This window comes from Saccharomycopsis crataegensis (genome assembly GCF_037102585.1).
Source record: "Saccharomycopsis crataegensis DNA, jcf7180000000073, whole genome shotgun sequence".
In the NCBI taxonomy this organism is placed as follows: Eukaryota; Fungi; Ascomycota; class Saccharomycetes; order Ascoideales; family Saccharomycopsidaceae; genus Saccharomycopsis; species Saccharomycopsis crataegensis.
In genome coordinates, this window is record NW_027043820.1 from 2,088,455 (window position 1) to 2,113,740 (window position 25,286).

At 38.0% G+C, this 25,286-nt stretch overlaps 12 protein-coding genes across 12 annotated transcripts; 3 read left to right on the forward strand and 9 right to left on the reverse strand. All coding sequences in view use genetic code 12, as the record gives it.

The window, feature by feature from the left end:
- Nucleotides 1-414: 414 nt before the first annotated feature.
- DASC09_016630 (uncharacterized protein) lies at nucleotides 415-3,024 on the reverse strand (the record flags this gene model as incomplete). The annotated part of the gene is made up of 1 exon (XM_064995266.1): nucleotides 415-3,024. The coding sequence occupies one exon, from the start codon at nucleotides 3,022-3,024 to the stop codon at nucleotides 415-417; it is 2,610 nt and encodes an 869-aa protein (XP_064851338.1).
- Nucleotides 3,025-3,349: 325 nt separating this feature from the next.
- Nucleotides 3,350-4,168, forward strand: VPS28 (ESCRT-I subunit protein VPS28; the record flags this gene model as incomplete). Its single annotated transcript, XM_064995267.1, has 1 exon — nucleotides 3,350-4,168. One exon carries the CDS (start codon nucleotides 3,350-3,352, stop codon nucleotides 4,166-4,168), a length of 819 nt encoding a protein of 272 aa, XP_064851339.1.
- A 164-nt stretch (nucleotides 4,169-4,332) lies between these two features.
- SDA1 (Sda1p) lies at nucleotides 4,333-6,612 on the reverse strand (the record flags this gene model as incomplete). Its single annotated transcript, XM_064995268.1, has 1 exon — nucleotides 4,333-6,612. One exon carries the CDS (start codon nucleotides 6,610-6,612, stop codon nucleotides 4,333-4,335), a length of 2,280 nt encoding a protein of 759 aa, XP_064851340.1.
- Nucleotides 6,613-7,041: 429 nt separating this feature from the next.
- RKM3 (protein-lysine N-methyltransferase) lies at nucleotides 7,042-8,889 on the forward strand (the record flags this gene model as incomplete). Its single annotated transcript, XM_064995269.1, has 1 exon — nucleotides 7,042-8,889. The coding sequence occupies one exon, from the start codon at nucleotides 7,042-7,044 to the stop codon at nucleotides 8,887-8,889; it is 1,848 nt and encodes a 615-aa protein (XP_064851341.1).
- A 616-nt stretch (nucleotides 8,890-9,505) lies between these two features.
- Nucleotides 9,506-10,363, forward strand: DASC09_016670 (porin; the record flags this gene model as incomplete). Its single annotated transcript, XM_064995270.1, has 1 exon — nucleotides 9,506-10,363. The coding sequence occupies one exon, from the start codon at nucleotides 9,506-9,508 to the stop codon at nucleotides 10,361-10,363; it is 858 nt and encodes a 285-aa protein (XP_064851342.1).
- Nucleotides 10,364-10,662: 299 nt separating this feature from the next.
- Nucleotides 10,663-11,940, reverse strand: DASC09_016680 (glycosyltransferase family 15 protein; the record flags this gene model as incomplete). Its single annotated transcript, XM_064995271.1, has 1 exon — nucleotides 10,663-11,940. The coding sequence occupies one exon, from the start codon at nucleotides 11,938-11,940 to the stop codon at nucleotides 10,663-10,665; it is 1,278 nt and encodes a 425-aa protein (XP_064851343.1).
- An 806-nt stretch (nucleotides 11,941-12,746) lies between these two features.
- Nucleotides 12,747-13,766, reverse strand: DASC09_016690 (thioredoxin-like protein 1; the record flags this gene model as incomplete). The annotated part of the gene is made up of 1 exon (XM_064995272.1): nucleotides 12,747-13,766. The coding sequence occupies one exon, from the start codon at nucleotides 13,764-13,766 to the stop codon at nucleotides 12,747-12,749; it is 1,020 nt and encodes a 339-aa protein (XP_064851344.1).
- Nucleotides 13,767-14,091: 325 nt separating this feature from the next.
- On the reverse strand, nucleotides 14,092-14,877 carry DASC09_016700 (uncharacterized protein; the record flags this gene model as incomplete). The annotated part of the gene is made up of 1 exon (XM_064995273.1): nucleotides 14,092-14,877. The coding sequence occupies one exon, from the start codon at nucleotides 14,875-14,877 to the stop codon at nucleotides 14,092-14,094; it is 786 nt and encodes a 261-aa protein (XP_064851345.1).
- Nucleotides 14,878-15,221: 344 nt separating this feature from the next.
- DASC09_016710 (ribosomal 40S subunit protein S21B) lies at nucleotides 15,222-16,128 on the reverse strand (the record flags this gene model as incomplete). The annotated part of the gene is made up of 2 exons (XM_064995274.1): nucleotides 15,222-15,461; nucleotides 16,105-16,128. 2 exons carry the CDS (start codon nucleotides 16,126-16,128, stop codon nucleotides 15,222-15,224), a joined length of 264 nt encoding a protein of 87 aa, XP_064851346.1.
- Nucleotides 16,129-16,527: 399 nt separating this feature from the next.
- On the reverse strand, nucleotides 16,528-18,294 carry TRM2 (tRNA (uracil(54)-C(5))-methyltransferase; the record flags this gene model as incomplete). Its single annotated transcript, XM_064995275.1, has 1 exon — nucleotides 16,528-18,294. One exon carries the CDS (start codon nucleotides 18,292-18,294, stop codon nucleotides 16,528-16,530), a length of 1,767 nt encoding a protein of 588 aa, XP_064851347.1.
- A 984-nt stretch (nucleotides 18,295-19,278) lies between these two features.
- DASC09_016730 (glycogenin glucosyltransferase) lies at nucleotides 19,279-22,248 on the reverse strand (the record flags this gene model as incomplete). The annotated part of the gene is made up of 1 exon (XM_064995276.1): nucleotides 19,279-22,248. The coding sequence occupies one exon, from the start codon at nucleotides 22,246-22,248 to the stop codon at nucleotides 19,279-19,281; it is 2,970 nt and encodes a 989-aa protein (XP_064851348.1).
- Nucleotides 22,249-22,837: 589 nt separating this feature from the next.
- DASC09_016740 (protein-lysine N-methyltransferase) lies at nucleotides 22,838-24,574 on the reverse strand (the record flags this gene model as incomplete). The annotated part of the gene is made up of 1 exon (XM_064995277.1): nucleotides 22,838-24,574. The coding sequence occupies one exon, from the start codon at nucleotides 24,572-24,574 to the stop codon at nucleotides 22,838-22,840; it is 1,737 nt and encodes a 578-aa protein (XP_064851349.1).
- Between the last annotated feature and the right edge of the window lie 712 nt (nucleotides 24,575-25,286).

A 25,286-nucleotide genomic window follows, 5' to 3' on the forward strand; every position in this document is an offset into this window, starting at 1 on the left:
AAAAATGTTATGCGCGTATAGCAAAATTTCAAATAACGTCCTCTCCAAGTAGTATACCACTACACTCCAGCGAATTCTAAATCCAATCATTTATATATAACACTGTAAAAACAAAGAAAAGAAATAAAATGAATAAAAAAAAAAAAAAAACTTAACCAAAATAAGACCTTATAAAAAATAAAATAAAATAAATGAAAAAACCAAACTAGAAGATATTGGCAATTTGATTTGATTTTATGGGGTAACCATCCACAAAGCCCAAAACCACCAACCCTTTAAATAAAATAGAAAGTAAAGCAGAAAGTAAAACAGAATATAAAACAAAGAGAAAAAAAAGAGAAAAAAAAGAGAAAAAAAAGAGAAAAAAAGATTGCTGTACACATATAAAATCTCAAACGCACAATTTGGCTCTTGTCATCTATGATAATAAACATATTCATCATAATACTCAGTTTGTTGCGGGGAAAACCCACCTGCGCTTCCAGGCTTGTGATTACTTCCATCTTCATCATCATCATCATCATCATCATCACCTTCTTCTTCTTCTTCTTCTTCCTCGTCTTCATCATCATCTTCGCTATCGATGTCACTATTCATAGGATGCATGATTTCATAGTGCCAACCAGGTATATCTTCCCCACTACAACCTAGTGGACGGTCAACAAATTCATCGTCCTCATAATAACTCCCAGGAGCTCCAGCCCTTATTCTTAACCACGGATGATTCAGGAGTCCACCAGCATCTTCACGATATTTCGGATGGATTTCAAGCATGCGGCCAATGAAATCAGAAATTTCCTGAGCCTCTAGCTTTGAAACATGATGCTTTTCCACAAGGGTTCGATGAATACTAAAGAACTTAACGCGTGGGCCCCTCACTAATCTGGTAACCATTGAGTTAAAGAACCGCTTCCCTAAACCAGAACTAAGATAAAGACTATAAGGAAAAATAAATGGACCGCAGCGATTTCCCTTTGTATTTAAAAAATCATTGGCCGAAGTTCTCATGATTTTCTTAAGATTAAAGCCAGGTGGTGGCGAAGGTAGCGTATCTGGGTCAGGCTTGATGAAATTTGAATCTTCGTCGAAAAAGTAGGAATCATAGAAATCATAACAAGCTTTGCTTTGTCGGAAATTAGCTTCATCAAGTACAGTGCCAATAATCTTGGATAAATGCTCAGAATCACGGTCCATAGATGATGTTTTAGTATTTGGTCGAAATGCAAACAGGCCAGTAATAAGTTCGAACACAATACATCCAGCAGACCAAATATCTGTGGAGCAACCCCAAGGAGCTTGAACAAGAATCTCTGGAGAGCGATACTCTCGGGTTTGAATAGAATCTGTAAAATGATAATCCACAAAGCAAGCATTTCCAAGATCTGCAATTTTGATATTAATATACTCATCTAGCTCTTCAAGCTCGTCTTCAAGAAGTCTAAGATCTTTGAGATTTCCCAAGTCGACATCAAACGGATTTTCCGAAGGTCTAAGTTGGCGGGAAAGGTTGGATATTGAAGGCTCTTCATTCAAATTATTTACGGAAAGTTTACCAAATGAATTACTCATATTTTCGACAGATTCACTAGTAAACCGAAACCTATCAAACGGAGATATACTAGAGTCTGTATCTATTTGCAGCCCTCTAGAATCATTCCTATTGGAAGTGGCAGAATTTTCTTCACCATAGCAGCAAGACCAGATACTTGATTTCCGAAGGATTGGAGAAGGTAATGGTTTGGACGTTCTTATAGGAGTTGAATTGCGACGGGTTGCGGTAGTTAGCCCATCTTGGAACAATGTAGATGAAGATAGGTTGGTAGTGATACTCAATTTCTTCTTATTCGGCGAGGAGCCTATAGAATTTGAGCTTTGGAAACCACTAGCTTGATTATTCTTTTGACAAAATGTTGAGTTGACAGTGGATGTGGTGCTGATTCCTGATAGAGATTTGCTAGAATTCTGACGACGATGGAACCTGATGATCCGTTCTTCTTGACGAACAAGTTCAACGACTCTACCAACATTTCGTATCTCAATAAGAATATTTTCTGGTTTCAAATCAGTGTGAATCAACCCACATTCACGATGTAAATAATCAAGTGCCAAAAGCATCTGTTTTGAAATGCGCTTCACAAGGGATAAGGGGAGACCACCATAATAATCTTTGAACACCTTGTCAAGAGCAAATACATTAGTCGATGCTTCTCCAAAAGACATGGAATCATTCAAACTTAAGGTAGATGCGCTTTCATTCAAAGAAGATGATAGTGATTGGTCTTTTTCCTTGGATGATGATGGCGATGTTGAATCTGTTAAGTCTTTATACTGGGAGTATAGGTCACGGAATTTATAAATCAAGCTCAACATGTTTTCACCTAGCAATTCAAACACCATACAAACATGCTCGCCATTTGGCCCAGCAAGCAAAAAATAATCGAGTAGTTTAACCACATGTTTTTTACCGGGATGATCATCTGAGCCTTGACCTGAGCGTCGGAGAAGCTTAATTTCATCAATAGCAGCACTTTTATACTTATCAGCGCTCTTGATGATCTTGAGAGCAATATATGTCTTTGTAATGGTGTTAGAAGCGAGCCAGACCGTTGAGAAATGACCCCAGCCCAACTTCCGGACAATTTGGTATTGCTGCTTATCACCGCAAACGTCACCAATTTTCGTAGGATGGTAACCTCCAGCGCGATAATCGTCGAGGTCTTCTTCCTTGTTGAAATCTACCTCGTCATCACTATCATCTTCATCATACCCTTCATCCTCTTTTCCATAGTCGTCCTCGGGGGTGGTATGTGAGGGGCTCCAAGTTGTAGACCGTCCAGTACTCGGCGGTTTCCTAACATTTTTATCAGGATCTTTGCCCTCTTCGATAATAACTGAGTTACCAGAAATAAATGGGCGCCTTGGTAGTCTTGTATCGGCAGCCTTGATTGTGTACCGCTGGTCAGTGCTTTGTTGCTGTCTGACGTCCAAGATAGCGTCGGCAACATTATTATGGACTATGCTCATGGTCGATACATCAAGTATTAAATTAGGGGGTAATCGGGGCACAAAGAGACAGCCTTGTATTGATGTGTTTTTTTATTCCGCTATGGGCCGAGGATAATATAAATAACCGAGAAGGGATGGCCTTTGCCTTGTTAAGCGAGTTTCGAAGGAATGAATCAAAGGGAAAAGGATCAGAATCATTCCCCTTTTGGCTGGAGATAAGGTCACGGGGGAGCCACGGGTACGGGCTTGGCTTTCACTTTTTCCTCTCCTTTTTTTCTTATTGAGTGAGGCATCTTATCATAATTATTTATTTATTATGGAGACTATAAATCAGTAGTATATAATGAGCAACCCCCCTCCTTACGCCCCAGTATCCACCAGAGTCTTTCCTTCTCACCACATGGTGAGACAATCCCCGGCACTTTCTAAAGAAATCACGCTAGATGCAACCTCCAGAGAATCCACAGAGGCGCTTTCTGAAATATACTCCATCATCATTGTGCTTGATCTTCTAGAGAAATCGTATCTTAAAGATGGGTTATTTGCAAAAACAAAAGACCCCGATACCAAAGAAGAGGTGACAATAGACACATATACCCCTACTGCGCTTCGTCTTTTGAACCAATACAATTCATTGCTCAAATTACCCGATGTGAAAACCCAATTTATAGATTTAAACACCTTCAAAAAGAATTATGGACTTTCATGCCCATTGGCCAGCGAAAGGATTAGCGCTGGGGTCCCAGCTACTATGGTCTCCTCAATAACTAAGGAGTCTTCATCATCAGACAAAAAGAATACAGGGGTGTCATCCCGTGCTGTTGCAGAGGCCACTGGAAGCTTCATCACTTTGATGGACGCTTTAAAATTAAATTATAAGGCAAAGGACCAATTGTACCCACTTTTGTCGGATCTTGTGACCTCCGTCAATGCTGTATTAAGTGATGGTGATGAAGATAGCAGCGAAAGTGAAACTGATAGTGATGACGAAGAACCAACGTCATCAAAGAAGCTTGATTTTGAAGGGCGCTCCAAGCTTGTAGGCTGGCTAGTCAAACTTAATAATATGAAAGCTGATGAGGAGCTAAATGCAGAAGACACTAGACAGCTTCTTTTCGACCTAGAGACCGCCTACAAGAATTTCTATACTTGTTTGGAATAAGCTGTGTAAAATATGTATTACGAATGACCGTTACTCTGAAAAATTTTTAATATAATGTAAACAAATGATAAAAGAGTAAAAAAAAAAAAAAAATCTTTTGATGCGAAGAAAAAAGAACTAAAATTACAAAAATAAAAGGGAAAAATAGAAAAATGGGGTGCCATCTAATAGCCCTTCTTTTTCTGTTTCTCAATATGGGCTTGCAAAACCTTCTGCTTATCTCTCAATGAACGTCTGGCCTTACCTTGAACTTGTCTCTTGTGAATCATCATAATGAAATTCTTCTTACGAGCCTTTTCACGGTTAGTAGTAGAGTGTGGAGTAGCAATCTTCCCTCTTCTAGAACCAAACTTCTCACGACCTTCACGACCTTCTCTAATAGACTCGATTCTTTCTTCTTTAGTTTGTTTTCTCTTAACTGGACCCACCAAACCATCGGCATCAACTTCTTCTTCATTACGAATACTGCTCTTGATACCCATGAGCTTTTCAACCCCGGCTTCCATCTTCAATTCTTCAAGTTTAGCAAAATCGGCTGGAGTAAGAATACGATTGGCAGCAAGTTTCTTGAAGGATTCCTCGGCATCACCATTGTATTTCTTTTCTTCAGCTTCTTGTATTTCTCTTCTCTTCTTCTTTGCTTTTCTACTAATTGTCTTATTCTTTTTAGTCTTGGCGAAGTTCTTAGATTCGTCATCATCAGACAAATCAAGGTCACTATCACTATCATCGTTTACATCAGCATCAGCCATTTTTTCATCTTCATCTTCTTTATCATCATCACCATCGCTGATTTCGTATTCCTTGTCAGATTCAACAGTAACCCAATCACCATCAATATCATCGGCATCGCTCAAATCTTTCTGCTGTTCTTCCCAGGCAGCCTCTTCATTTTCATCATCAACCGCCAAACCCTGTTCTTCACGCCATTTATCCAAAAGTTCAATACCTGGAATTCCTTGAACAGAACTCTCAACCCCGAATTGCAAACTTTTACCCTTCTTAGATCCTTGCAATTTGATACTAGCTTCCTTACCACGATCTTTACGCATCAACATCTCTGGAGCAACTTCTCTATATAGAGAAATCAATGATTTGGCTGCGATGTTAACGGCCTTCGCTTTAGACTTGCTATAAGCGGTTAAATCTTGCAACAAAGCTTGGTCAATTGCCAATGGAGCACGAGTCAAAATCTCACGAATGGAGTTCATACCGGCAGAACAAACTTCAGTACTGACACCATCACTGACAAACTCATCAGCGATTTTACGAACCACCATATTGATGGCATCTGGAGGCACTAGATCATGAGACGATTGAGCACAGGCCGCCAAAATCTTGGTGACATCTTGTTGTTTTGGAGTCAAATATTTGAGGAAATAAGAGTATAATCCAAGTAATTGTAACTTGTTGACACCGACAATACGACTGATCAAGTTCATGAAGATGATTTTTTGTTCCATGTTGAATTTTCTGGCACTGGTAGTGGCCAATTGTTTGAACAAGTTTTCGGCAAATCCTTGAGGGTCACGCAATAATTGAACAGCGGTGAAATTCAACGCAGTCCCCTTATTTGGGTCCTTATTTTGCTTTTTCTTGATGGTTTTGACGGCGGAATCAAACTTCTTACTTTGTTTCTTTGTCTTCTTGTTGATTTTCATATGATGCTTCAACTGACTGATATCGACTTCATCATCAGAATCATCATTACCTTCTTCGTACAAATCTTTATCAGCACCTAAAAAGAATCTAGCACCGGCAACAGAAACTTTGGCATCCCCGCTAAGAGTCAGCTGGACCATAATTTCCACGGTACGGGAATCGTTCCATATTTGCGAGTACCACAACTTGATAGTAATTTTAGTAACAAACAACGCATTTTCTTTAGTTAAGCCACTAAGAAACAAGTTTTGGACAGTTTTGTTCAATCTCGCGGCTCTAGTTCCGGAATTCAATGATTTCAACAATGTCACAAGGGTATGGAAAATTTGCTTTCTAAGGGCTTTGGAATTAGTTTCTGTGTTGTTATTGACAGCAGAATATTCAGTAAGCAATGGGAAGATAGTTTGAATAAGAGATTCAGCACTAATGATGTCACGGTTTCTCAACATGACAAGACATTGGATAATCTTTTCTCTTAATTCCGGATTCAAATCACGATGGTGCTCGGATAATAAAGTCTTAAGCTCTCCTGGGAACTGTTTGGTTTCTTCTTTGTAACAAGGACACACAGCAGTGATGAAGCCAATCAACTCACGGAGTTCTTCATCGATTCCATTCTCTTTAATCGAAGAGGAGCTGGCCATAAGAATATCACGAAGCGACTCGTAATGAGCATACTGTTGAAGAAATTCTTCACGATAAGACAAAGGATCACGCTTGACAAGATTCTGAAGAAGAATAATGTTGGTAGGCAAAAGAGCCGCTCTCTGTTTACGGGCCATTTTCCTTCTATTGTCCTATGCTTATCTTTAGTGTTGAATGGGAAAGCCTTAATTGAAAGATTTTCAATCAAACAAAAAAAAAAAAAAAAAATTTTTTTGAGATGAGCAGCAGCTTTGGTTATGGGCGATGTGTGGGGGAGATGGATCCGTTATTAAACAACTTTGAAATGGTTATTGGTAGTGAAATCGGGCATTATGATTAATATAGTGATAAAAAATAGTCCATTATAGGTCTCTGTAAAAGCTATTCGACATTATTTCAAGAGAACAAAGCACTATTCACAAAACAAGTCGGCTCATCCACCCATGGTTCTGGTAGATGCGTTCAGCATAGGAAAAAAAAAAAAATTTTTATTTATTTATCTAAGATATCAACAAAACAGGTAAAGTAACAGTTAAAGGAAATACCCCACCAGTAATTGGCATAAAATGACTAGCACTATCAATAAGTCCGCTCTTTTATCCTGGCTTGAAAATAACCAAGCCAAACTCCACCCATCTTTAGAAGTTCGCGAGTCTCCACTTGGCGGGTTAGGAGTTTATGCCACAAAGGATCTTGATCCAGAAACCCTCGTTTATCGTGAAGAAATAGATGGGGACAGTGGAGAAGAAGAATTGGCTCAGCCACTCTCCAGAACTCCTAAGACATCCATCTTTAGTGCAAGAAATTCGTATATTTCGAATGTCCTAGAAGAGCATGATATTCATGGGGTTCTTGGGTTGATCACCGCTTTTATTTATGAATATTATAACTTGAAGGACGAAAGCCCATGGTTTGGCTATTTCCAAAGCTTCAATTTGAAGACATTAGACGTTCCACCATCTTTCTGGGAAGACAAACAGCAAAAATGGCTTAAGGGAACTGAAGCGGAACTATTAGACGTGGTGAATAACGAGGAGATACTCACCGTGATGGATGTATGTGTAGATTTTGCCCAATTGATGAAAGAAGAATTAGAATTAGAAATTCCTTATGTTTTGGATATAAACCAAGAGAACGAAGATGGTGATGAGGATGTTAAACGGTTGGAGCTTTTTGCCAAGATTTCCGTGTTGATTTCTTCTCGTTGCTTCAATATTGATGGATATCACGAATTTGCATTGGTTCCAGCAGCTGATTTGTTCAACCATTCGAGTGATTTGTGCAATTGCCATTTTGAAAGTAATTACGAAGTTTGTGGTATATGTGGTATGGTTGGATGTGATCACATGGATATCAGTGATGATGATGAAGATAGCGAGTGGGAGGAGGGTGAGGAGCTAGATGATGAAGAATTAGATGGTGAAGTGTCTGACAGCGAAGCCTTAGATGGTGAGGAAGCTAACGAAGAATCCCATGAAGATGAGGAAACAGAAGATGAAATTAAAGAATTAGACGATGATTTTATTAAAAAGTTTGAAGAAGAAGAGAAGGCAATGGAAGCTATTTCAGAAACTGAACAAGAACAGAATATGCCTGAGTATTTGAAAGATCATAAGCATGATGATGGTGCTGAAATTTATTCTATAGATTGCTGTGATATTGTACTTCACGATAATATTTCTAAAGGGGAAGAGCTTTATTCTACTTATGGCGATCTTAATAACCCTATATTATTACTTAAGTATCAATTTGCAGAATTGGAGAACCAGAACGATTATGTTTCTTTGGGTGCCCAGGTTATGAAAAATAAAAAATCTCAACCAAAACTTGCAGGCAGATTTAAATGGTGGAGAGAAATTGGGCGTGATGTCTTCAAGGCCTGGTTGAAACAAAATGCCGCAGAAGAAGGTGAAGAAGATAGCGATGAGGATGATGAGGAAGAGGAGGATGAGGAGGATGATGATGAAGATTCCTGGATCAGTGATTTGAAAATCAATTCAGAAGGGGTCTTATCAAATAGTGTTCTGGCTCTTGTGAAGCTCTGTACCCTTAAAGATGAGGAATTTGAGAAATATTTCCAACCAGACCCTGAGCCAAAGAAAAATAAGAATAAAAAACATAAGGCGTCAGATACTGGTGACTCTCAAGAGAAATATTTCATCAAGATTATGTCCAATTTGGGATGCCTAATGGAAACTGATGAGAAGTGTCAGTTGATCTTAAAAACTTTAATTTCTGAAAGATTGGATAAGTTGATGAAAAATGAGCTTGCAAAGATGGGAACAGAAGAATTATTGAAAATTATTAACAATGATGAACAACCGGACAGAAGAAAAGTCTCAGCTGCTATTATTGTTCACAATGAACTTAGTATTTTACAGAGAGCATTGGAGAATGTCAGTGAACAAAATTGATTGGGAGGTTATATATTTTAGCAATAAATTTGGGAGAAACATATGATAATTTTTTAAAGGGATAGCTTATATTAGACTGTGAAAGAGTTATGGTGCTGCTTTTCCTCTTTTGCACAATCCAACCCATTTGCAGGGTAAAACTCCCCACGCATTCACACGATACTCAACAATAAAAATACTATTACCACATTAAAATTCTAGCTCCAATGATTCTACTTATCTTACTTGTCCAGAATTGCGACAAAATCTCGTAAAATTTGAATAATAATAAACTTAGAGTTGATACCCCCTGCGTGCACTTAGTCAACCATTTGCTAATCACTGAGTAATCCTGGCAAAAGAAGTGAATATCCCCATTAAGTGCTGTACAATTTAGTAAAGAAAATGAATGGTATGAAAGTAAATAAACAGTTGGAGTTAGCTGGTATTTTTTCTGACATAAGACCAAGGTACACCAAACTCCTGGTAGCAGAGAGGGAGTAAATGGATGGTGGTACAGGGTGGCACGTTCTGCTGCGGAAATCAAAAAAAAAAAAAAAAAAAAAATGAATCCCACCAATCAATCTGGGATCGCATGTCTTCTCATTCCCTTCAGAGTATCGCCAATATAACAGCAATGGCTCCGCCAGTATTCCCAGACATTTCTAAAAATGCAAATGGTTTGTTAACTAAGGACTTTTACCATTTGTCAAAAGCCTCTTTTGATGTGAAGATTGCTGCGCCAAACGGGGTAGCTGTCACTCTCAAAGGGAAAACCGGTAAAGATGACACTCTTAGCTCCAGCATTGAAACCAAATACTCAGACAAGTCTACTGGTTTGACGTTAACCCAGGGCTGGAATACCGCCAACTCTCTCAATACCAAGGTTGAAATTCCTGATTTATTAGCCCCGGGTTTGAAAGCGGAGATCTTGACCTCGGTGGTGCCAAACAGTGCCAAAAGCGCCAAGGTTAATGTGTACTTTTCCCAGCCAAATGTAAATATTAGAGGGTTTGTTAACTTGTTGAAAGGTCCAAGCTTCAATGGTGACTTCACTGTCGGCCATAATGGCTATATTCTTGGGTCTGAATGCGCCTATGATTTCGGGAAAGGAAAACTTTCTAGATACTCCAGTTCTATTGGTTACATTCATCCAGCTTATTCTGTTGGGATTCATGCCACTAAAAACTTTGATGTTTTTTCCGCTAGTTACTTCCACAAGGTGACTCCTGCCGTAGAAGCAGGTGCCAAAGCCGTATATGATGTGAAAGCCACCGATGAGAAAAAGCCTGTTAGCGTTGAATTTGCTACCAAGTATTCCTTGGATAAAACCTCGTTTTTGAAAGCCAAATTGGCTGATTCTGGTTTGGCTGCCTTCTCTTATAACCAGAAAATGAAACAGGGCGTGTCTTTGGGTGTTGGTGTTAGCTTTGATGCTTTAAGATTGGCGGATCCAGTTCACAAGATTGGTATGTCTGTTTCCTTTGCCCGTTGATTGGTACTCTCTCTGACCTACATTTTCATATCATTCTGTCCCAATATATCTATATTCTTTCGCATGAAATCAATTAGTTCCTTTATATTTCTCTCTCTCTCTCTCTCTCTCTCTGTAGTGGTGGCAGTTCAAAGTTCAGCACGTCAAAAAGAAAGTTTCAACATGCATGTCGACTATGATGATGGTGATTACGAGCAAACGAAATGATTTTAAAAGACATGAAATTATAGAGCGTTACGAAACATTAATGATATATGATAAAAATAAGAATAAGAAAAAATTTAGTGATGGCGAAATTATCAGTTTTCCATGAATGGAGCAGGAAATCTCACCTTTTTTCTCCACCCTTCAGGCTTTTCTAACTTCTGAATATCATAATATAAAGGAGCACAACTGTGTAAGGAGAAAGTGAAATCTTTGGTATAGTCACAAGAACAACGGTTTTCTATAAAGATTTCCTGGTTCATAGGACAGGCGCCGTACGGGTTATGATAGTACCCAAAATCATTAAACAAGTGGATTTGATCTTTTTCCAAAAACAATGATGCGGCAATGGAATGGACTGGAGCGTCACCCCATCTTTCATAAAAGAACCCTTTCTTGGAATCTAAATATTGGAAATAATCCTCATACGTCTGCGATCTGAAAAAATCCATATTGGCAATCTCAAAATTCGACCAGAAATGGCACAAGTTGTAAGTTCTTAGGCCATCTCTAGAAACAAATTGCTGCAAATTGTTTTCTGGAACGTATTCTGGATGTTGCTGAATGAACTCTTTGGTAGTTTTCCATAACGTTGGAATGGTGGCCTCGAACTCTTTAAGGGCCATCACAAATCCGTAGGTCTTATTATTTTCAATCATGAATGTGAATGGGTCATAGTTCACATCGCAATAAATCTTGATATTTGGCTCGACTCTCCAGTACCATTGATAATCCTGGAGTAGTGGATGTTTGTAGAAAAACCCTGAATTATAACGACACATATGTCTATAAGAGTCCAATCCTCCGTAAATTACATTATCATCGACAAGTTTTTGTTTGCTTTGCTCGTATTTTGGAATATCAAGATCATCAGGAAAAGACCATTCGGATCTTGGGATCTTACCGTATTTTGCTTCACCACTAACAAGGTTGGCGGTGACTCTTTTGAACTCATCGGTGAACTCTTCTTCGTTTAAAAACACCCAATCGTAATGATATTTCCCATTGAACCGGTCTTCAACATCACGGATCGAATCAACCATTTTCCAGAGCTCTTCGTTTCGCACCAAAGATACGATGGTGGCATTGGCCCGTGTTTCTTCAGCAACAGCACCGGAGTATCCGAATGATTCAAACTTGTCTTGATACTGTTCATAGAGTGATTTGAGAGAAGCGGAATCGAAAGAACGTTTCATTATTGCAAAATGGTATATTGTGCCGATGAATAGTGGAACAATCAAGAAAATTAAGCCAAGGAATAGCAATGTCGAGCAGAATCCTTTTCTTCTATAACTATTGAAAGAAAACCTATCTTTCCAACTCCGCTGTCTTCCTTTGGCATAGATATTTTCAAAGTCTTCATCAAATGACATATTGGTTATTGTAAATGAGCTCCGATATATAATTATATTTGTGGCAGAAGTTTATAATAAAAAGTTGTAATAAAAGGCTATAATAAAATGTGTTCTGGACACTTGAGAAATGGAAGGGAATATAATGTGCAGCATGCAGCGGATATATATATATATATACAAAAAAGGAAACAGACAGGACCCCCTTCTATCACTTATTTTTCGTAGGGCTTTGATTATAACAGGGCAAAACATCCAATCGAATAATACATATATATCCTTATGTACAAGCCTCTGTTATTGTTTTGTCGAATCTAGGAGGGCTTTGAGACCCCATCGCTGAAACAATAGTGTTTTTCACAGCCTTGGCCGACGACGGTCTAGCCCCTCCACCAGTCCCCGAACGATCCCTGAGAATAAACATTTACAATTGTCACGGTATTGTTTAACATGGTACTGCCCTTGTATCGCATTGTTGTATAAGATAATGTACTGCTTCACTTACTATTATTATTTTGTTGGTAATGGCACAGTTCGCTTTACATTTTTCCCAGCCAAACGGGGCACAGCCAAGCGTTGTGCTTATTGCTTGGCCGATCAGGTACCTGGTTGCATGGCTGATAATTATTTGATTTATTGTTCACGTTTGAGAATACCCTCTTTCCAATCATCATCGGTGTCTATTTTTAATAATATTTCTTACATGAAAATAATATACATATTAGTCCCTGAACTAAAAATCAACTTAATCCAGTTGACACACTTATTTTATTGCAGCACGATATCTAAAAGCACAAACTAACCTCTATAAATAATAATAAAAACAATTAATGGCTATGCTCTTCTTGTGATAATGTTTGTTGGGCTCTGGCTTCTCCGCTGATACCGACAATAATAAGCTTTTCGATAATAGTGTGATTATCCTCATCGTCACCATCAATGAATATACTGAGAGATTTGGTATTTTGAAATTTAACAAACTTTAGCTTAATTTCGTACCAGTTACCTTCTGAAGAAATCTTTGATCCGTCAATTTCTTCAACATGGTCGTAGTTATTGTTTGAGTTGGCATCATCAAAGGAAATTACGCTGGTCAAATTCTTCCAAATCTTCAAGGTCTTTGGGAATTGCAACTCATCAGCTTCGTCTTCATCGACCTCCGAGTCCCCAGAAAACTCCAATTTGTTTCCCGGTTTTAGCTTAACAAGTAGAGAATAAACTTTAACGGTGTTCAAGAACGGCAAGTAGATTATTCCTTGAGAGTCCGCATCAGTTAATACTGTCGAATCCTGAACTTCTTTCCCGTCGTCAACCAATTTAACCAATACTTTAGAATCGCCTTTAGATTTCTTAAATGGGAGGATGTTCAATGCCTCATACCCGCTAAAATCAACAGCCCCATTCAAGATCTCATAATCAGAGCCTGGCAAAAACCCACCAACTTCTTTGTAAATCCCAGTTTTTTTCAATGCTCCACTACTAGCTCCTCCTGTACCATTCCCATTTCTTGTAGCATTAGGTTCGAGTTTACTCAATGAATCAAATTTGCTTTGAATCTCCCCGAGGTTCGCCCCTCTTACTTGGCCATCTTGTTTTTGCTTATGGAAGAAAATCAAAGTTGGCACAGCAGTGATCCCGTACTGCTGGGCCAATTGTTGATTGGAGTCAAGATCTACTTTGGCAACTTCGACATTTGTGTACTTAGAGTATAATTCTTCAACCTTTGGCTTGATGGCTTGACAAGGCCCACACCAAGACGCGGTGAAATAACTGATGAACAATTGATTGGAATTTAAATATGATGTGAAGTCAGCAGCATCTTTGACAAATTGGATTTTATCAACCATATTGAAATCGACAGGAAAGAGGAGATTATGTCGTTGGCTTCAGATATATCATCATCATCATCTGTTCACCTTTTTTTTTTTTTTTTCAAAGTCAATTCATTTTTTGTGAACGCCTCCCACAGTATATAGGGTATTGCACCCCTTGGAGAGCTGTCAAAAATCTACACACACAATCACCAAATAATACCAGAAAATTAATCAATAATTGAAACAAAAAAAGAACTAATAATAAATAAATTCGAACCAGAGAGAATTTTTAAACACAAATCTTAATAACAAGAAAAGAAAAGAGAAAAAAAAAAAAAAAAAAAAACACCATGACATTCTATATTGTGCTGCTGAATTCGGAAAAAAGACTTTTGAGAGAAATTGAAGCTACAATAACATTCCCTTGAATGCCATCATACTCACAATCTTCTTGTTGTCGTTGTAGTAATTCCGTTTCTTCTGTGGACAGATAATCGTTATTTACGGAAGCTTCATTGGCATTTTCCCTATCATTACCAGCATGGGTGACACCATTAACTGATCCATCCGCAGGTACATTCGTAACGGGGTACTTCTTTTTAAAATCATGGGCCGAGGCAAAAGCAACGGCTTGAAGATTGAATATTATCATATCGTACACTACCAACACCCATTTATGACCGGGGGGTCTTTCACCAATAACTTGCAATGTCCACTCCCCAATCAAGAACCCTCCCAGACCATGGTTTGGCAAATCACATACCAAGGAATACGCTAGGCAATATACATTGCATAGTAATAGTAGCAATGTTGAAAATTTTTTTAGGGGCTCAGTGTTGGCAATCATCACCACTTCGGGGTCCATCATCTTTTTTACAGTGCATTGTACAAACAGTCGGAAAAGCAACTTGGAAAGTGACAAGTCTTTGAGGAATTCAAGGATCGCAAACGCAATTAAAAGTGTTCCGAGATTAGAATTGAGATGGGTATGAAAATATTTCTTCCTGTTGACTAACAGCTTGTGAATGAACCTTCGTTCGAATGTTTTTAACATGAATTCTCTAGGTGCCGTGGTTGGGGTTACATGATTATTACCTGGGAATGAGCCTGGTAGTAACGGTTCTCTCGGTGACTGATCATTCATCACATTAACCGGAAAAATAAAATATCAGGGCAATATTTATAACGAATCTAGTGTAATTTTTCTTTAATTGAGGGAAAGAAATGACCCAAAAGTTGGTGTGGAGGGGGAACTCATCGATTTTCTACAAATAAAAAACTTTTGAAAACCACCCCCGTATACTGACACCATTGCTGTGGGTCAATAAAAAGGGCCTTACCCACCGACCGATATATATAAGATAACTTTACAATAAATTGCTTCATAAATTATGATGAGATTCGTTTATAGTAACATTACATTAAAAAAAATAATAAATAACATAGAAGCCGAGAATATTAGATCATTTGAAATGTAAAGTTGCTGATTTAACGGGAGTAAGACCAGACGTTCTTCAACAAACCGTCAGCTTGGGCCAATCTGTTAACGGAGTCGTCAGATTCACCTCTAGATCTGATGAAACCACAAATAGCGTAGGAGATGTTTTCACCTGGGATGACGTGACCTTCTTCATCAACCTTAGCAACGTTGATTTGGACAGAAGCGTGGTCCTTGGCCTTGATGATTCTGTTGGTAGCAGAACACTTTCTTGGAATGTAAAGTTCGACCTAGAGAGTAACTTGTTAGTATGGTCATTCATACCGTTAATTGTTGTTGTTTTTTATTGACTTTCTTGAATTTTGAGGTGTATGGTACGGAATTTATATTTCTAAACACAGTGCTGTATTCGCAAACTATTGTTCTTTTTAGAAAGCTCAACTCTGAATATATTTTTTTAATGTATTCATTTCCTTGTTATCCGCTTTCCCCATTTACGGTTCACCAAAAAAAAAGAAAAAAAATTGACTTCGAGAAATTTCGCTTTCAATGGTTTCCAAACTTTGAAAAGAGATTCCAGTTGATGATAACTTTGAATTAACAATACGCTGGCTGATGTGAATTGAATTGAATTATCTTTATACGACATTCCCATTAACCCTTTCTTTCAACAAGTTGTTCTGATTTTTCAATATTCCACATCCATATCACTTCACATAAAACCCTGAACTTTGAATGCTTGGTTATTTAAAATACGATCATCCTACTCTATATCTTTCTCTTTTTCGTTTTCTTTCTCTTTCTTTCAGTTACTCGCAATACGGTGGATTTCGACATTTCTCCATACTAATTTTGATATTTTCCAGTATATTCTCCCCGTACCATATGTCATTCATTTATATTTCATTGAAGATGATAGTGTCCTATACATACTAATTTACCCTTATCGTTTTCCATTGTGAGTTATTGATATTGAGATGTATGTGGTATCAACAGCAAGTCTGTTCAGGCAACAACTTATTTTTCACCAATTTTTTTTCATTGATTTCTCCCTCAAGGAAAAAAAAAAAAAAAGAAAATTGGGTGTTAGTGCGGGAAAATGATATGCACGTGCATCTTCATAGGGCTTTTGTGACTGAAAATTTTACTTTGGCAAGTTGAGGGGTGCAATACCCTGTGTGTTGTGCATGAGTTATTAGGGCTACAAGTGGGTTAGTTATATGCAAAGCAGTTTCAACATGAATTATAGAAGATTAATTGTGTTAGAAATACAGAACTATTAGTAATAATGTTAAGGTAAAAAAAAAAAAAGAAAAGAAAAATTATAATAGTTCAACTATAATATACAAAGTTTATTCATTTTTTCAAAGAAAGGATGGCAATACTTTCAATGTGGTGGGTTTGTGGGAAAAAATCAAACCCTCTAATACTTTCTATTTGGTATTGAGACCCATTTTCAGTATTGTTGATGAAAAACTCTAAATCTCTGGCTTGGGAGTGGACATTGCATGAAATGTAGACAATCTTCAGAGGGTGGAACTTGGAGAGCTGGGTCAAAAATGGTTCATCACAACCCTTTCTTGGAGGGTCACAAATCACCGATGTCAAAGCTGAAGGGAATTTAATATCATCAAAGATTTGTTCGGCTTTACCGAGAATGAATTTAGCATTTTGAATGTTATTAAGTTTGGCGTTCTCATTAGCGTAAGCAACACTGTCTTTCGACACTTCAACCCCACAAACTTCCTTCACCCCATCAGAACACATGATACTAAATAAACCAGAGCCACAATAAGCATCGACTAAATAACGATCCTCAGATTCAGAATTTTCGAACTTCAAATTATCACGCACGTATTTTGTAACAATTGGTAAAATCGAATTATTATTTTGGAAGAATTCGTTAGCAGAAAATCTAAATTCTCTACCTTCAATGTTTTCCGAGACAATTTGCTTGGAATCGGTGCAGCAGGTTTTGATCAATGTTTCGCCTTCTTTTGAACTTGGCGCCTCGTCGTATACGTTATCCTCGGTATCAGGAATTTTCGATCCGTTTTCTTCATTGATAAATTTCTTTTTCTGTTCTTCATCCAAATCATTCTTCATGGCCCTGGTGTTTTCACGCAACAAAATCGTACCCCCGCGCACTTTAGTTTTATAAATTCTTTTGAAAATTTCTCTTTCATTGGACATAGCCTTGTTCAAGACTGAGGTACCAATGGCACAATCTTCAACGTCTAAAACACTCTTGTTACCTCCTTGGACGGATTCTCTCCAAGTTGGTCTACCCTTGGCTCCGAAACCTAAAGCAGGCATATCGATCATTTCTGGGTTGAATTTCCCTCTTGGAAGATCGAAATGTGGGGTGAGTTTAGTTCTGTAATTGTATTGTAAAGGTGATGGCACGGTGTCACTAATTTTTGGCAAAGCGTTGGCCGCCTTCAAGGTCTTTGCAAAAAAATGATAAGCGTTCTCAATCGTTTTACGCTTCAATTCCAATTGCTTGGTGTATTCGACGTTCTGGAATTGACAACCCGAACATTTCCCATAATATTTACAATTGATCAAATCGTTATCTCTCATTTCCGATCCTTCTCTAACCTTGAGCAAATCTGCTTCTGCGTGGGTTGGGTGGGTTCTGAAGATTCTGATGTCGACAGTTTCCCCGGGATATGCGAATGGAATCACCACTGCCTGGAACCCATCTTCGATCTCTGGGTGAGGAATTAACGCCAATCCATCCCCACTGGATGTCAATTTGGAAACTTTGACTTCTTCCAAGTTACGATTATATTTAGCCAAGAGATCCTCTGAGTTCAACAACAAGTTGATATCGACGGCTCTTTTTTCTTCACTGATGCCGTTTTCGGTGAATAATTCCTCGACTTCCAATAACAATACCCCGAATGGATTGGTTGGATCATAATTCTTTTGAGTATACTTTCTCTTGACTCTACCCTTTTTATTCTTGGTCAATTTTTTAGAGATCTTTCTGCCAGCGGTAGACGAGTCGTTAGCAACGGTTTTCCCATTTTCCAAAGCAGGTTTTTTTGTCAAAGGTTGGAATTCCGAAAAGCTACTTCTTCTTACTTCTTCATCTTGTTTTGAAACACTGGAGGTCATGGCTTTAAAGATATTTGGCAAGCAACGAGTTTGATAACGAGAATGTATTAATGCTGAATTCTTTAGAAGCAGGAACATCAACAATCAAAAAAAGCACACACACACACACACAAATATTGCCACAAAATAGTTACAACTTTTGACGAGTCAAATGAGATAGATGATTGGTTTTACTGATGTGTGTGAGTTGAGGGAACAAAAAAAAAAAAAAAAAAAAAAATTTTTTCTCAGTGTATTTTTTTTTATTTTTTTTTTTTTTTTGTGATGCGCTGAGATAAGATGAGCCAGAATATGATGTTGAATGATACCACATATATGAAGCAGCTATCCATTCATTCATTTGGGTGAATGATGACCATTTGGAATTTTCCTTTTTCTTTCCTTGAGTATATCTTGATGATAATATATAAGTATGAATAGGTATTTTTTCCAAGTTTTGCGAGTCGATTTGATAATTCACCCTGTCCCAAAAACCCAGATATTTGTCACGTCGCCGACCAATGATTTTGCGTAAATTACTAAACATCTCATAATGTCGTTGTTGTTTCCACAATGAAAAAAAAAAAAAAAAATTGATCATTATTGATAAATTTTAAACTCATGATATATTGATAATGCAAATTTAGATAGTCATAACAGATAGTCGTAGCAAATCATCTAGTCGCTAAAAAATGCAAAGGAAAATCAGCCATCCAAACCGATGATAATGCAAATTTTCTTGGACTGGATTGAATATTGAAAAGAAAAAAGAAAAAAGAAAAAAAAAGAAAGCAACAAATTAAAAAGTAGAATAAAAAGATTTAGCAGTAATAAAGAAAAATGAATCATCAACGACTATTCAAATCGGAATCTTATAGCAACAGTTATTTAGTACATCAAAATTGATGAATAGCACAAAAACCGATAAAAAAGCTGGACACAAAAACTGTCATCTCTGGATCTCATTAGGTAAACCCTTTCTAATATTTTTTTTTTTTAGTTGTGTCACTCTTTTGGGTCAGACTCTTCAAAATTATTAGCAATCGCGGCATTATTGTAGCCCATTTTATCATCCAGATAGAATGGTTTCCGTTTGTCAGACATCTTTTCGTGTTCAAGAACTGACGCTTGGGCTAAATTACTTTTAACTTCATTATCAAAAGTATTTAACGAGCTCATATCCATGAATTCGCTTATGACACTTGACAGATCATCGTCATCGTATTCTGCATACTGGTTTGCCAAATCGGATGATGTTGGAGACCCAAAACTATTGATGGAACACGAGGCAAATTCATTGACACTGGTCAAGATCTGCTGCGATTCATGTTTGATATCATTGATGTTTTGAACCGTCATCGCGGTTTCTTGGGCAATGGCAGCTTGATGTGGGTTACTGTAGGTTGGAATACTTTCTGCCAGGACTGGAGATAATGAGGTGATTGAAGGTTTTTTCAAGATGCTTTTCAATGGTTTCAGCGAGCTAGGGGATGGAGGGGAAGGGGCAAGCGGTTTTTTGGATTTGGATCCTCGGCGCTTGGTTGGTTTTGATGGAGTTGAGGTGGTGGTGGTAGTGGGAGTTGCTGTTTGTTGGTTGAAAATTTTGCGAAATTTTGAAGAATGCGACCATTCATGGAGTGAAAAGTCAAAAGAAGAAGTAATGGCATCATAGCTTTTATTTTCAGAAGGATTTGTGAAATCGACATCAAAGGTACGTTCTGGCTCGAATGCATTCAAGTTAGTGGCCGATCCAGGGATCGGGGTGACTGATGAGGAGGAGGAGGAATAAGCACTGACATGCTTCGCCTTCCACTGTCGATTTTTAGCCTCTTTTTCTTTCCGTAACCATTCATCTTTGGCCTTCCGTTCACTGTCCAACCATTCTTGCCTTTCTCTATCTTGTCTTTGTTTGGCATCTTTTTCTTTTCTTAACCAGTTTTCTTGTAGAATCTTCTCATTTTCTAACCATGCAATTTTCTCTTTGGCTTGTTTCTCTTTTCTTAGCCACTCTTCTTCGGCGAGTCTTGTAGCATTTTTCGCTTCAGCCTCTTTTTGCAACCATCCTTCTTTTGCTTGGGCCTCTTTTGACAACCAGTCTTGTCTTTCTTGGTGGGTCTTTTCAAATTCTCTTTGGTTAGTATTCCATTGATATTGGACCCGGTTTCCAACCCTCAACCAAGGGTTTTGGGGCTGCTCTTCACTTTCTATCAATTTTTCATTCGAATTCCGTAAAGATCTTCCGGACTTTTCGTTGGCAATGTCAAGTATTATTTGGGAATTGGCTTTAGTGGTAAACACTCTTGCATTTGTCAACATTCCATTATACGCCTCAACAATCCGTTTATTATGCTTCTTGTTTAATTCCGCATCGCCAGTGCTCCCCATTTTGGCAGCGTTATCGAATGGCAGGGTCTTTGGTGCGCTAGACGACACTCGAAATTTATGAGCTTGAGGTCCCGATTTCACTTCCGATGGATCTTGGAATCTCGGGTTCCATACATCTTTGGAGACCCCGATGCTTTCGAAGTTGGAATATGTATGTGGATCAACCAAAAACGCCATGATTTGGTCACGATTGACACTTGATGGCTTGGAAATCGTAGCATTGTCATAGTATTCCCATGCGCCGGAATTGGCAAAATGTCGTTCAGTATCGTGGACTGGCGGGAACATTATGTTGATGATTTTGGAATCTTCAATAGACAAATTATTATAGGCGTTCTGCAAATCATTTGTGGTAATATTATTATTATTATTATTATTATTATTATTATTATTATTATTATTTGCATGGATACCGTTATCTCGTGGTTGTTGCTCCTCAGAGAAAAAGTGTTCATGATCATCTTGGGAATCCGATTTGTTGGCGTGTTTTTTTCGGTTCAACAATTCTTCTATTGATGGCAAAGGGATTGGTACATGTTGTGCTCCTTCTTCATTATTCAATTGATACAAAGATTGATTGTTAACTTTCCCATTGACATGATAGTCAAGATGATCTCTGTTAAACCCTTGGGCGTTGGCGATTTCTTGGGCGAAATTATTTTCCGGTTCGAATTTCCCGAAATTGAAATCCTGGGGGAAATTATTCAATTCATTGACTTTACATACTGATTGGATATCACAACCGTCATAATTTTCGTGCCATTGTTTCCACCAAAGAAGCACTAATGAATCATAACTCCCGTCGTCACCATTCTTCTCAAGCGTTGATGATGATTCATAATACTGAATAAGGTTATTCCAAGGCTTAATAGATCCAATGAAATGTAACACTTTAATTTCGGAGGAAAACCTCTTGAATGCCGGATTATATTGATACTGTCCGGTTGGTGTGACGTTATAAAGAAATGATAATGGTTTCCAAACTTGTTTCCCCTGGTGATTGAATTTCCCATGCAGGTTGAAATATTCATTGAGCAACCCTTGGTCGGCCCCATCGAAAGAATTGGAAATTGACAGGTCAGAAATGATCCTGAATAGTTCAGAATATGTGCTAATGGCAGGTTTTATCACGAACAATCCTGAATTGAAAATATCAGGCCAGCCGGAATCCGGGACCGCGTAGATTTCATTTTCCTGCACTTCAGTTCGTGGGTCTAATAACAAATTATCAATGTTTTGCAATACCAACATATCACAATCCAAATATACGATCCTCTCAAAACGATCATAGAGCTTGAATACTTGAATTTTCGTCAATGTTTGCACGAGTTCTGGCCGTTTCGTCAATTCGTTCAAGTTGGCAATATCGGTGGCATTGGTCGAGGCAAACACATCGACGGAAATCATTTGATCGAATGCCAGAGACAACACATTTTGCTGGTGATTGGTGAAGATTTTGTCCTTGGGAATCAAGCAAACGAGTTTCCCTGCGATGTTGTGATGTTTTTTAAGAGAATTAGCAAGGACCAATGCCCCAGGAATATACGACGCTGAATAAAGTAATGTGACATAAGCAAATGGTAGTGTCATTATTGCAATGGAAGAACAATCATATGTAGAAAAATCTGCCACAATAGGGATCGAAACCAGTATTGGAAGATAAAGATTACAGAAGATGGAAAAGTGTGAATTTTTTTTTTTTCTTCTTCTTCTTCTTCTTTTTTTTTTTTTTTCTTCACTCTTGATTAAGTTATTGGGAACCACGCATACACAACAACAACAACAACAACAATAAAAAAAAAAAAAAAAAGCTCCGCAGTGAAGACTCTGATTTCAATTTCTCTGAACAAAACCAATCCAGATCGAAGATCAACGATATGATAGGAAGCGATGATCGGAATGATTGAAAAAAAAGCTAGCTAGCAAGCGAGTGAATGGAGATATTTTCCAACCACAGCATTATTTATACAGAGAGGCTGGGAAGAAACACACAAAAAATATGCCAAAAATCGCCGGTCTCGCGCAGCACTATGCGGGTGAATGCGCCTGTCAAAAACAAACAGTCACCAAGCGGATCAAACTTACAATAATCATCATAATGACATAATATAATAATTACAAACCGTACTTTGAAAGACATATATATATATATATATCGCACATACACATCTATATACATTCAAACAGCTTTGCGCTCGAGTAAGAATAGCTCATTATTGGCGGATCTGGTATAGCAAACACGGTCGGCCACCGTGCCGGCAATAATAAACTGTTTGATCCCCCACTCTCCATGGCCATAGATTTCCGGGATTTTCTGGGGCAATGATGGGAAAAACGTCTTATACAATGGATGGTATTCCAAAACGTCTTCTTTGGTAACGACAATCGATTTTGCAACCTGTTTAAACTCGTCAACAATGAATTGTGGTGGTTTGACGCTCGATTTTTCACCGTCGTTGAATAAATTGACACTTCTTACCACCCAAAGAAGAAACACTTGATCGACGATTTTCTGTTTCACAAGAGTGTCGTAAGACGAAACCCCGATGGTGAGTAAAAGTGAATTCATGAACGGTTTATCATTTTTGAGCACCGTCTTGAATGATAATGGCTTGTGTTTCTTCAATAATGATTTCTCAAGCTTGCCGATTTCTTCAAAACAGCTTTGGAAAAGCTTTTTTTGACATAGCATGTAACTTTTCACCACCTTGATCACCGATGGACTGACTTTGGAGGCCATTGAGGTGTTAATCTTCCCCTGAGTTTTGTAAAATTCCACTTTCTGGTTGATGATACTGGCAAGCTGGGTTAAGCCGTCCAATTTCATTCGCAATGTGATCATAGCTTTTTCACTTTTCAACTGTACTAAAAACGCAAAAAAATTCACGAGGTTTTCTGGCAAGCAGTCATTATTAGTGATCAGGAAATTGATCCCAATAGAAGATGCGCCCTCCGGTAATTTGATCCCCAACTGCTTGGCGTCGGTAATTTGCGACTCGTCAACTTTTAGGGTGACAAACGTCTCATCGAATTCGTTATTTTCCAAAACAAACCCGTACCCTAAAAGCAATCCGGTATTTGATTTGTCGCCGTAATTATTGAACAATTCATCTCCGGATTTCAACGATTGTTTCGGGACGAAATTCACTTGATGATCTACATACGACCAACCGACTTTTGCAGTATGTTTATGATTCAATAAATCCAAAATTGGTATGAGACATGCTTGGTTAAGGTCTTTAACATGATCATTGATAATAAAGTACGGAAACGCTCTGGAGGTGAAAATGTTGGCGGCCCAGAGATACGCAGGGAAACTTAACCATGAAGTAACTGTATTTAATTTGTGTTTGGAAGTTGTCAAACCTTGGAGCTTGGCTAACTCGGTGTTGCCAATGGTGGCCCAATTTGGGAATTTCTGGCAAATCACCGTGATGAGGGATTGCCATTCTTGGAGCAATGATTGGTATTGTCTGTTCAAGAGAATCCCGGCATCGGTTCCCTTTAGCAAAGATTTTTCATCCTCATTCCACCAAAATGGGTTGTTTAAAGTTTCTGGCAAGTAGTCAATGTAATGTTTCCATTTTTCCGAGCAATTGACACCGTCTGTGGTCAAGATTGTTGGTTCGTTGGTGTCAAATTTCAATTTCGCCACAAATAGCTGCAACCAACTATTGTTGATATTTGTTGGGTCATTTTCCTTCACGCCGAAATAATCAGTAGCGTAGTCTGGAGTGATTAGGATATTCTTGGACACTTGAATGAGTGAAAATGACTCTTGAACGTCGTCGTTGACAATTGCATGAACTCCCGAAGCTTCGCTATATTTGAATACCACCCGCGAGTCTATCGACGATCCTTGTTGCTTGGACCATTCCACAAGGTTGTTTAATTTGGTTTCTTGATTCCCCAGCATTTCCAATTATTATTATTATTATTATTATTATTATTATTATTATTATTATTATTATTATTATTATACCTGATAAGTAGTACAGTGTGTGTTCTCACTGACTCTGTTTCATATGGTTATTGATGATTGAAGGAGTGAAAATTTGTCCCTCGCCACGCCCACGTGAGGGTCACCCCCGATCGGGGTTGCCCAGGGCGAAATCAATAAGTAAATACCAACTTGAAATTCCAAGACTTTTCGACAATCAATATTCAATGGATGGATGAATGAATGAATGCACTACTGGGGTGGAATAAGCAGGAGAGAGAAAAAAAAAAAAAAAAAAAAAAAAAAAAAAAAAAAAAAAAAAAAAGGTTTAATCTGTGGAAACTTCTCTGGCATTCCATTTGTGCCATTTTTGGACAACAAACTCCCTTCGGGATATTTGGAATGTGGATGGGTGGATATATAGAGCCTGCATTAACGAAGCTTAATCCCTCGTTAATGTTTTTGCCAATTGGGGAGGGGTGGAATTGCAACAAGGTGAGCATCGACGGTACTTTTACTTACGGTGGGATTTAATTCAATGGTAATGTGCTGCTATTATTAATATTATCATCATTATTATTTTTGATGGCTTGAATAGGATTTTTATTTTATTTTATTTTATTTTATTTTATTTCATTTTATTTTATTTTATTTTGTTCTGTCGATGTTCCCCCCCTCCCTCATATAT